Source organism: Phaseolus vulgaris, chromosome 6 (genome assembly GCF_000499845.2).
Source record: "Phaseolus vulgaris cultivar G19833 chromosome 6, P. vulgaris v2.0, whole genome shotgun sequence".
In the NCBI taxonomy this organism is placed as follows: domain Eukaryota; kingdom Viridiplantae; phylum Streptophyta; class Magnoliopsida; order Fabales; family Fabaceae; genus Phaseolus; species Phaseolus vulgaris.
The window spans coordinates 21,252,589-21,264,932 of NC_023754.2; the positions used below are offsets into that span (position 1 = coordinate 21,252,589).

Genomic DNA, 12,344 nt, shown 5'->3' on the forward strand with positions numbered 1-12,344 from the left:
TTAAGTTAAATTCAACTTTATAAATATATTATCAAATGTTATAATCTCTAGTCAATAATGTGAAATCTCCAACACACCTGTTTCGCATCGATACTACCAACTCGTGCATGAGATTGTATATTCATGGATGATTCGATAGCGGGGATGACCTGATAAACTCAACAAACTTTCGTTACGATACACTCTAAATGACTTTCATACCATATTAAGAAGTGAATTTGAAACCTAAAACTGATTAATGAGATGATTTATACCTATTTATATGTTATAAAATGTATTTATTTCTAATTAATTTGAAATCTTTAATAAAGTTTAAAAAAAGCAATGCCTACATTAAAATAACAAATCATTGTATAATTGCCAATCAATCACAAAGATATTGGAATTTTCTCAAAAAACAACACCTATGGGATCGCCAAATCTTTCTTTCCATAACAAATCAATTACATATTGTCACAATTGAGAGTTCCTACCACACATAATCTAGATAGATTGCCATAAATTATCATCATTTTGTTGCGGAAGATTCCACACTTCCATCAACAATTAAGCGTGGCTAATCTTATCCATGCCCAACACTCTTTTTTCTTCTTCCGTCATTTTGTGTTGAACTTTCCATTTGGGTTTGCGGGTGTGAATGCTCCACTTCATAAAGGAACAAAAAAAATGAGTGATAAATGAAAAAAAGGTGTATGCTCATGAGGAAGAAAGGAAAAGGACTTGCAATAATGAAAAGGGCTTTACGGGTTTATTTGGATTAAGAAAGAAAAAGACTAATAATCGAAAAAAGGCTTAATGGGTTTATCATATTCTGTTTGGCTCCACGGAATGGAATAGGAATAGGAATAAAAGTATCCCACGCGGGAAAACACATTCCACTTTGGCCTTTATTATGTATTTGGGTTCAATATTGGGACCTTCTTTATCATTCCTTCCCTTTCATTGCAATTTCTAGAACAAGGATTTCCAAAAAGTAACACAAATTTGTAACACGTGCAACTTTTCTCCACCAATGATTCATATTAGACAGTTTCAAAGGTGATGTTTTTTTTTGTCATATGTGACCACCTTTTTGGGCCCATAAACAATGAGGCCATGCATGAAGGCCCAGTTGCGAGGAAGAGACATGTCCGACAATGAAGCAAAGGAAATAACGACCATGAAGAGTTTCTCTTTCCTCCTAACAGAATCCAAACGGTTTTACCATTAACAAAGAAGAGATTAAAGAGTTTACCTCGTCCATGTCCCCTTCAAACACCGCCACGTGTCCTCCTCTTTTCTATAACATTCCTTCACTCCTTTCCTTCTTCCTCATTCAATCCTTCTTCATCATCATACAATAATATTATAGTAATAATCATCACAATGCCCACTGTTGCTGCTCCCCCTGTACCTCAAATTCAAAGCACCACTGACCATGAAATTGAATCCCCCAAGAAGAACAGAATCCAGGTTTCCAACACCAAGAAACCCCTTTTCTTTTACGTCAATCTCGCAAAGGTATCTTTCAATTTTCTCTCATAAAGATTCATTCTTTCGATCCCCTCCTTGCTTAGATCTGAACAAAATTCTTTCTTTGAACCAGAGGTACATACAGCAGCGCGATGAGGTTGTACTTTCTGCTCTTGGAATGGGTGCGTTTTCTTTTGAAACATATATCTCATGTTTGATCCTTTTTTGATAATGTGTTTTGAGTGCATTCATGCTTGTTAAATTAATGGAAATCTCTCCACAGCTATAACTACAGTTGTTACGATTGCCGAGATTTTGAAGAACAATGGACTTGCTACTGAGAAGAGTGAGAATCATTGTTTGTTCTGTCATATATTGATGTCTCACACAAGATGGTGTTGTGGTAATCCTAATGAATGTTTTGTGATGGAACAGAAGTTTCGACATCTTCAATTAGCATGAAGGATGAGAGCAAAGGTCGTCTGGTACAGAAGGCTAAGGTGGGTTGCAACTTGCAAGTTGATTTTAGTTTCAGTTGAATTAATTGATCTTACAAAAAGGGTGTTTGATAAGTTTTTCATTGTTACTAGATTGAAATTGTTCTAGAGAAATCTGAGAAGTTTGACAATCTTATGGCTCCTACCAACACTGAATCAAAATCAGCTGCAAATGACAGTGACAAGAAATGACAGATGTAGGAGATCTGGGTCAATGTGCACCTTAACTAGTTAACATCCATATTCAAATTTTCTTTTGTGCTGTTTTGCATCCATAGACGTACATAAGTGGATATATGTTAGATAATTGTTTCATTGAATACCCACCAGAAGAGGAGTCATTAAGTTACAATGATAAACACCTAGTTTTTCATACTTCCAAACTTCAACGTTGTCACTTTAAACGTCATTCCTAGAGATTTTTATGATGATAATGATGATTGCATAAATTGATTCATTATTTTTTCTGCATCTTCCTACTACTTCTTCCTTTACTCCTTATGATTTTTTTTTTAATTTTTATCAAACTTCTGTAATGATTTGCCCTTCTCACAACTTATATCCCCATGTTTTCTTACTTGTTTTTTAAAAAAGGGTTTTTAATGAAACAGTTATTTATTATGATCTTTTAATTTTTTTTAAAAAGAAACAGACAAAAAATCGGTTTTTTAATCTTTTAGAAGCAACTTGTAGTTGCTTATCATAGAAAACAGACATGGTAAAAAGAAAAAAACTTAAGTGTCTTGTAAAATGATACTACATTTGAAAGTTGAGGATGACATAATTTCAACAAAATATTATATCGCATTAAATCATCAAAAATAAATTTAAAAATTTAAAATATATTATTTTCCTACCATTTCTCCATTCTATTATGATACAATTAATCTAATTTACAATAAAAAATGTTATTTTTAACAAATAAAAAAACATTAATTTATAATTGATGTGACATAATACAATAATTTTTTTTTCACGTGATACATATCAATTTTCAATTTTCAATATATAATATTGTGTTTTCTGCATTTGTAAGAAAAAATTTAAAATATTAACTTGAGTTTTCATACAAAACTAATGTCTACAATGAAATGCTAACAAAACCAATAAATAAGAGAACAAAAAGTTCTATAGGGCATTACCCATTCCAAACATTGTATATGTTTCTTGTCTTCTATAAACCAACAAACAAAGGTAGTCTCATTGATGCCTCTACACTTGAAAAATAAGAGATTCTTTTTTATGTATATAAGTACTGATAAAATCTAACAATTATCCATGATACACAGTTTTAAGTTTGAGTTTTTACTATACAATAATTAATCTTAATTTAGTTTTTTTTTGTCTGTGTACCAATTGCTAATTTAGAGAATAAAGTTTCCACATCTCTTTAAATTTTAAAATAGAAAACTATATATCTTACGTTTTTAATTAAATAATATTATGTCATCTTTAAGTTTAAAATAAATATTCATCTTTTGTTATGTTTTTAATAAATATTGTTCATCCTTTTATATTTTTTTAAAGTGAAATTTACTACTCTTATTTTTATATAAAAATATCATGTTAATTAAAACTTAAATGAAAAATTATGAAAATTTAAAATTATTTTTCAGATAAAAAAAAGAATCTTTTGTAAAAAAATTGAATGATTCCCGTAAAAATATCATAAAATATATTGTTTCTAAATTATAGTTCGTTTATAAACAATTATATATTTTAGAAGACACCATTTTAATATAAAATAAATAGTTATATAGTTGATAATCAAACTATTAACTTATCACTATATTTATACGTGATTTAATAATATAAATATAAATTAAAAAAATAAGTATAATTTTTTTATTAATATTATAAAGAAAAATAATATTTATTTTAAAATCTGATTTAAAGTTAAATCATTGAATTTGTATATTTTAATTTTTTTTATTTTTTTTGTATTAGCCAGAGTAGCCCACTTATATAACAGAATCATTATGTTTGAATAAGATCTTAATTGTGGAAAGTATTTTTTTAAAAAAATTTTTTTATGGTAATTTTAAATGCATAATCTATTATTTTTTTTTCAATTTTCTCTTTAAACAATTTTCAATGCATAATAAAAAGGAAAATAAATGCTATCTTGAAATTTAAGAATGACCAATAAACATTAACAAACTTTTCTTAAGAAGAACCACTTTAGGATCACAATAAATAAAGAAAATAATTAATTACTAGTTAATACATCATATTAATTTTAAGATTCCAATACAAGTGTCTTACAAAGGGAAACTAATTTTAAGAAAATAGTACTTCATTTATTATGATTAATTATTATGTTGTTAAACACGACAAAAAATCTAAAAAAATTATCCTTACTTTATAGGAAGAGTACCAATTTATATTTGAGACATGGTTACAGTAATTATATTACTCCATTATCTTATTCACTTGTTTAATAAGAATAAAAGATGTTTTTCTCTGGTTAAACATGGCTTTGAAACATTTGTAATTACTTTTAACATGAGCTCATAGCAATTTTACTAAATTATTTTATGAGTAAAAGATACCATTAGTTAATATTTGGTATAAGAAACAAATTTCTTCTCAATTACACCTTTTTATTGAAAAACTTAACAACAGAATTTCTATTTTTTATAAAATATATTTGAATATTATTATTTTATTCCCTTTTATGATTTACATTTGTAAATTCAATATTTTAAAAAATTATTGTACACCATTTTTTTTAAAATAAAATTTTCCACATTAATTAACATGAAAATTAACATTTAGGTAATACCATATTTATTTATACACAATGAACTTCAATTTTATATGCAAAAGCACACACTTTATGTTTACATTAAATTGATTAAATTCAATAATTTAATTAACTATATTAAATTGTTTATTTTTTAGGGAAAAAGGAAAAAAATGGAAAGATGTTTACTGAGTGGTTGGATGACACAGTATCTATCTATTTATCTATCTATCGATCTAACTATCTTTCTGCTCCATCAGTTTCTGATATATAAGACTGTTTCCTTTCATTCATCACAGTTTTTCTGTTCTCTCACACTTGCCTTTCTTCTTCTTCTTCTTCTCCTCAACTCAAAACCCTAGATTCGTAACTGTTCCTCTTCGTCCTTCCAATCAAGGTAATTTCGCACACTATGCTCACTTGTTTAATAATTTATTAATCATTTCTCATGGCAATTAGGTGCTTCCCCTTTAGATCCAGTTGATTTGAATCATCCTTCGTGCTATGCAGTTCCTTCGAGATAGCATGTGATGTTTTGTTTGTAGTATCTGTAATTTGCTTGCTGTGTGTTTTTGCAGTGAAAACCTCGATGGCTGAAGTGGATCAGAACACGAGCGCTGAGAATGATACGGAGGAAACAGTTGAGGCGGAATTGCAGGGTGGCGAGGAGGCGGTTGTTGCTGAGAAGAGGTGGCCGGGGTGGCCTGGGGAGAGTGTGTTTCGGATGTTAGTTCCTGCGCAGAAGGTTGGGGGCATAATCGGACGTAAAGGAGAGTTCATTAAGAAAATTGTGGAGGAGACTCGAGCTCGCGTTAAAATTCTTGATGGTCCTCCTGGAACTGCGCAAAGGGCTGTAAGTCTCTTCTACTTCACTTCTCGTGATTCTCATACACTCTAACTTCTTCAATTCCGCTTATGTGTATCTTGCTGTCTAGTTACTTGCAACTTTGTTTCTTTTTTCTTTTGTTGAGGGAATACGGTTTGATATTATTTTGTTGTTCATATTCCAGCTGCTTGTTGTTGGGCTAGTATTTATCTGGAATCTTTAACGTGCTCTTGTGCTTTTTTTTTTCTTTCTGTAATGCATTTATTTTATATTATGACCGAGAGGTTTTGATTGAGCTTCTCGGAGATTGGAATAGTGGAAATGTTGATGCTATTTGCTTTTCCTTGGAGGTACATGGGATAGCATTGAGTTATATGTTTTATCCATAGTTTAACAATTATTGAATTAGATATCAGAAATGAACAGAAACTGAGAAACTGTTTGAACTCATGCGGTCTCCTTTTCTGAATTTAGGGCTAATGTGGTAGATGTTTACCTTATACGTATGCATTGGGGTATTCTCTATTTAGTCTTTGTCCTAATTGCTTATAATATTTACATTAGAAAACATTAGGAGAGTCAACGTTCCTTTGCATATATTGGAGGTTTGATTCCTCTTGAAGAACTGGAATTTATGTTTCGTGCATCACTTCAGAGTAGCTCTAGTGGTGCTAATTTTCTAGTGGAATTGAGATTGTTGTTGGTCAATGATGTTATGATGGATAACAGATAGTGGTTGTGTTTCCTTCAGCTATCTTTCATGACATTTCCAGTGTCCACTTGGTTGTACCCAGAATTTTTAATTAAAAATATTACAGCAATAAAAGATATAGCTTTTTCATGGTCTAAAAGTCTAAAGTGGGACCTTACTCATGTGCTACAGTAAAAAAGAAAAAAAAACTAAGGTGAAGAAGATGAAGCTAATTCGAAATGAAGACTAATGGCAAGAATCCACAGAATATGAATATAATTCTAACGGGAAATGAATCTGTGCAGGGTCAATGTTCCAATTTTAAAGGCAACGACTCAATCATCAATTAGGTCCCAATATTGAAGAACCAAAGTTCCAGATGCAGGGATCAGCATTGAGCATTGCAAAGTGCTGAAAAGTTTGTTAACATGTACCACGAAGCTCTGCATTCCATCTGGTAAATTCAAAACCTGGATGATTGATGTCTTGCCGCAGATTGCAAGCAATGAAAAGAAGCTTATAACCAAATCTAATACTATACTTAAACCATCAAAACTGAAGTATTTTTTATTGTTATACATGTTATGGAAAAAAAGGATACCGAAAACTACTTAAGTATCAATCAACTCAATCATAGCACATGGAGCTTCTCCGTATTAAATGATAGTTATCATAGTAGTTCTTTACTAGATAATCTTGACCATACTGTTATGTAATTAGCTAAATGCACTCTCGTAAACTGAGATTCAAATATTAAGGAGTTAGAAGACACTTCCACTGTGACGTGCATCTTACATCTTGTGACATGTTATAAAAGTTATTGCTCAATTAAAGTTATTATGTTTCAGCTTGAGACTTCCATTGTTGCAAGCAATTCTTAAATCTGTTTTAGTTGGTTTAATAAAAGCAGCGAGGAGGACTTTTTTGTGGTATATGTAATTTATGGAGCTATTCATATATTGGTAGAAGAGGGCTTGGAAGGGAAATTTAAGGTGATATGCTTATAGATCACTACTCAAGTAAGAAAAATGGGGGGAATGCCTAGGAAACTGTATATAAGGTGTAGAAACGGGGGAGGAAGGAAAGGTGGTTCTTGGTCAGGTGAAGAATTAGGGCTGTGCAAGCTTTAAATTATACCTTAGATTTCCATGATTAAGTCTAAACTCACATTTTGAGGTTTATTGAAGATGCTCATTAAGGTCTCATCTGAATCACGTTCCATCTATTCATCCTACTTGCTTCTAATGAACATTGTGCTTCCATGGCTGGCACTTAACCAAAAGTTGTTTAACATTTTAATTTTCAGATTTTACTATCTGGTAAGGTTAAATTATTAAGAAGGACCTGATGGTGAATAAATACACTTGAGCATTTGGGTATTAGTAAGCTTAATGGTATGTGATTCCTGTAGCCGATCTCACTTAGTGGGCTGAGACAATTATTGCTATTGTACCATCAGATCAGGTTGTTATGTAGATTAATTAGGTGAAGAGTTATTGTGATAAGGTCTTGATCACAATGAGCTGTGGAACTGTTAGAAAACTGTCTGATGGTGAATGATTTCTTCTGGCATCTTGTTGATAAGTAAGGATATAGAGATTAATTGCGCGAAGAAAATATCACAAAGAGGATTTAAATTATTACATTTTGAAATATTCAAAATTGCTTGCTTGTTTGCTCTCTTGCTGAGCTTGACATTATATGTGGCATGTAATATCATGGTAATTAATGTTTTTGTTTGGTGTATTATTGCCAGTTAAAGTTAAATTATTTTTTGTTTTCCACCCTAATTAATGTTTATGTATTATTGTGATACATAGATATTAGAGATATTGTGCTGATGGTTGATACTGTTATTTGTTCATTTTGATTAGGTAATGATATCTGGTAAAGACGATCCTGATTCCTCTCTTCCTCCTGCTGTGGATGGCTTATTGAGGGTTCATAAGAGGATTATTGATGGTTTGGAGAGTGATTTTACCCACACACCTTCAGGTGCAGCCGGGAAGGTTTCTACTAAACTTCTAGTGGCAGCCTCTCAAGCGGGAAGTTTAATTGGGAAGCAAGGAGGAACTGTAAAATCTATCCAAGAAGCGTCCAATTGTATTGTTAGAGTTCTTGGAGCAGGTTCTTACTCTTTTTTATATAACATTTTCCCATGTAGTTGTTACTTTTGCGTTATTGTCTTTATTCATTATTTTAGAATTCGGTATTTTCATGGATTTCATTTTGGTTTTTATTATTTGAACATGATTTTAAGCCATGATTTACAATCTAATTATAGATTAAGCCATGATTTTGGTTTCAAAAGATTGTTACAATCTAATTATAGTTTTCAAAACATTCTGGAATCTTCGTTGTCTATCCTTAACTGAACATTATTGCAGGAACAGTTTACTGGAGTGGTATGAACGAATTATGGAGAAAATAATATCTATTACTATGTTCTGATTTATGCTTTCAAATATAGTATTTTTGAAGATTTGAAGCTCTTTTCCAATCTTTGCATTTTGGTCCGTTGGTGGGCTGTTTGACATTCTGTAGTTGATAACCATCTGCATCGTCTTTCTCTTCTGCAGAAGACCTCCCAATTTTTGCACTTCAAGATGACAGGGTGGTTGAAGTAGTAGGGGATGCTAATGGAGTACATAAGGCACTAGAGTTAATTGCTTCCCACCTAAGGAAGTTTTTAGTTGATCGTAGTGTAATTCCAATTTTCGAAATAAATGTAAGTGTGATTTAACCTTACACTCGTGAAGAATATTTCTTTATAATAAGACGCTAAATGCTTCTAAGAGCCTGTTTGTTTACATTTTTTGAAGTAAAAATCTTTTTTAAAAATTTAGTGCTTGTTGAAAGTTTTGAAAGAATAGACGTTGAATAAATCAATTTTTTTTTATTATTTTGAGTAGCTTGTGAACAAAAGCTAACTATTTAAAATAAAAAAGTTCTTTTTATATTGTTACCAAATAGAAATAGCTTATACTTCACAAAATAATTCTAAACAAAAAATTATTTTTTAATACATCCTTAAAATCACCTTTTTATTATAAAAATAACAAGCCATAAATTATTATTTCTCCAGATGCAAATAGCCAATCCCCATCACCCCGAGCACATGCCACCCCACCAATCTTGGGGTCCACCTCAGGGCCTTCCTCCAAATGCTGGTGGAGGTCCTGGTTTTGGACCTCCTTCTCAATACATGCCACCTCCAAGACAACTTGATAGTTATTATCCACCAGCCGAGATCCCTGTTGAAAGACAGCCCCATCAAGGTATATCTGCCTATGGAAGAGATGCTTCAATAGGCGTTCATGCATCTTCAAATGCTCAATCTGCACCTTCCGTAGTCACACAGGTACTTGTGCTTCTTGGAAAATTGTATTGTAGTAATTCTCATAGAAAGCTGTAATTGTTCTTAGAAATTGTGGGTTTGTATTTGGTGGAAATTTGTTGACTGCCGTTTCTTCTATAACTGTTGTAAACCTAGCTGGTTAGTCACAATTTCCCATTTAAGTTGATATGTAGCATTTCTTTTCAGGTTAGATTTAAGATAGCTGAAGATGATGCAAAATGCACAAAAACTTGGTTTTTTTGCTTAAATATTTAGCTAAACGAAGTATGTGAAATATCTTCTTCAGTTGTTTATTAGACATGGTTTCCTGTTTGGTTAGTAGTTTATGTTTGACATTAGATGGAACTGTGGGTGCAGGCAAACACTATTTGTGTAGCTATGTATTCTCGCATTTGGGGTTGGAGAATATGCAATATATAAATATTACTTAGACTTGAGTTCCTGTTCTTTATAAAATGTATTACTTTTTAATCACGATGAATTTTTTTTGCTATTTTGGCAGATCACGCAGCAAATGCAAATTCCTCTATCGTATGCTGATGCTGTCATTGGAACAGCAGGAGCAAGTATAAGCTACATCAGAAGAGCTAGTGGGGCTACTGTTACCATACAAGAAGCAAGAGGTGTTCCTGGGGAGATGACAGTTGAAATCAGTGGAACTGCGTCTCAAGTCCAAACTGCTCAGCAACTGATACAGGTATTCTGATCTTGGTCTTTTGATCAACATAAAAAAAATAATCTGTGCGATGCTGCACGTCACGTAAAAATTCTATCTTATTAGTAGTGTGAAATTATTTTGTGAAAAGCTGTTTGCAGTGTTCATAGGGGACATAAAAATATTCATTGCGTTTGAGTTTCATCAAGATTAATCTTTATAACTAAAAGTGGAGAAAACTAGAAGCTGGTTAAATTTCAAAATTACAGTTATCGGTCACAAAGTATCGTCTCAATAAAAAATTGGGAGTAAAATTCTAATATATATTTTTCTTCCAATCTTCCTGTTCACGCTCTCATTTCATTTTCAATCTTATTTTTGTTTCTGAAGAGAGGCTAAAGGTTTTTCTTAGTTTAATGCTAATCTTGCTGTATGTATTATAAGTCTGTTTGTGTTTTTAAGAAAAAAAGTATTTTGTAATAACGTAATTATTTATTTGCAAAATTTACATGTTTGGATAAACTTATTTAGAAAAGCAGAAGCAGGAAAAAAATAGAAAATTGTTTTGCTGCTGCTTCTTTTTTACATTCACTTTTTTAATCACAAACAAATTCTATGTGATTGTTTGAACTGATTTAATGCATGTCTGGTAATACTTAAATTTAGGTAACAGTCGTTTATTTTTCAAAATTTCTCCCTGAGAAAGTTAAAATAAGTTCTCTTAAAAGAGTTGAACCAAACTTGCATTTGCCTCACGTGATTAGTCTGCATGGTAATCAAGCAATACAATTAATGAATGCCAATGTGGTGCAGAATTTCATGGCTGAAGCTGCAGCTGCAGCTGGTGGAGCACCGGCACAGCCGCAAGCAGGTGGGCCTGCTGTAGAGCAAGGATACAATTCTTATCCTGCCCATGCTTCTGTCTATGCTTCTCCTCCTTCCAATCCAGGACATGCTGGAGGCTATAGCTCCGTTTATGGTGCAAACTATGGCTACTAAGCTGGACAGTGCAACTAATGCTTCCACTATTTCAATGTAAAATTCTGGTAACAGAATTAATGTAATAATTGATCAAATCTTAGATTCTTGTGTGACCCTTGTATTGTGTTGTACTCTTAGTCATTTGAAAGATTAAACATGCCACTGATGTATCATCTACTTCTATGATTTTGTCTGATTGGTGCACCTACGTAGCGTCTTTGTTTTCTGAATTACTTGCTAAAGGAACTGCTAACAAGAGCTCAATTTAGTGTGTGGAGGATGTTATTTGTGAATGCCTACCAGACTTGGATTGCCTTAAATCACTTTCACGCAGTTCACATTGCAGTTTAAACACTTTCTTTCCCTGTGTATGGATCTCATTTCATTGTGTAAGGCTGTATGTTTTGAGAAGATTAGCGTCCCACTTCAGCAAATAAAATCAGCTTTTGCGTCTCTTAATACATTTGACGTGAAAAAATAAAAATATGATTTTTTCCAACTTCTTTGTCAATCCCTAACTACTAAGGCTATGTCTGGTTTATCATTTCGTCTTTTCTAACTTATATTTGTTCAGAAAACTTAATTGGTGATAAGTTTGATTTTCCTTAAAATTTAATTAGCTTACTTACGTTTGGCCTGAAACTAAGTTTATTCAAGTGACTTTGCGAAGTAAGCAAACTAGGAGACTCCAATACCTGGGTAATATTGACCATACTGTTATGTAATTAGCTAAATGCACTCTCGATACTTAAATTTTTAGTGTCATTTCATTTGCTTCCATGTGGGAGGGTGTTCATTCAATGTGAAAGACTTGTATTAGGAGGAAGAATATAATATTTGTATAATTTTCAACACTCATTAAGACACTACAGGTACACGGAGTTGATATTCAATTTTAATTCATTCTATACAAAGTCAGAGTTGGAGTGTCATGCTTTTGAGGTTTATTATAGGGAGATCTTCAATTTGGTGAAATTAGAAATATTGACAAGGTTATATTCAAGGTTAATAAATATTATGAATTTCATCATGTATGAAGTATAAATCTATTCTTTTCTATAAACTTCTCAATCTTGATTGAGCTAACCATCATTTTAAACATTTTTTAAAGATATTTTCTTATGATACCACATAGAAC

General features: G+C 31.9%; 2 protein-coding genes across 2 annotated transcripts; both read left to right on the forward strand.

The window, feature by feature from the left end:
- The first annotated feature begins 1,053 nt into the window (after positions 1 to 1,053).
- Positions 1,054 to 2,413, forward strand: LOC137831799 (uncharacterized protein At2g34160). Its single transcript, XM_068639618.1, has 5 exons — positions 1,054 to 1,500; positions 1,586 to 1,634; positions 1,736 to 1,798; positions 1,888 to 1,952; positions 2,043 to 2,413. Exons 1-5 carry the CDS (start codon positions 1,366 to 1,368, stop codon positions 2,139 to 2,141), a joined length of 411 nt encoding a protein of 136 aa, XP_068495719.1. The 5' UTR covers positions 1,054 to 1,365; the 3' UTR covers positions 2,142 to 2,413.
- Positions 2,414 to 4,909: 2,496 nt separating this feature from the next.
- On the forward strand, positions 4,910 to 11,414 carry LOC137831798 (flowering locus K homology domain). Its single transcript, XM_068639617.1, has 7 exons — positions 4,910 to 5,092; positions 5,274 to 5,548; positions 8,087 to 8,339; positions 8,792 to 8,940; positions 9,298 to 9,573; positions 10,073 to 10,267; positions 11,039 to 11,414. The coding sequence occupies exons 2-7, from the start codon at positions 5,285 to 5,287 to the stop codon at positions 11,222 to 11,224; spliced, it is 1,323 nt and encodes a 440-aa protein (XP_068495718.1). The 5' UTR covers positions 4,910 to 5,092; positions 5,274 to 5,284; the 3' UTR covers positions 11,225 to 11,414.
- Positions 11,415 to 12,344: the final 930 nt, after the last annotated feature.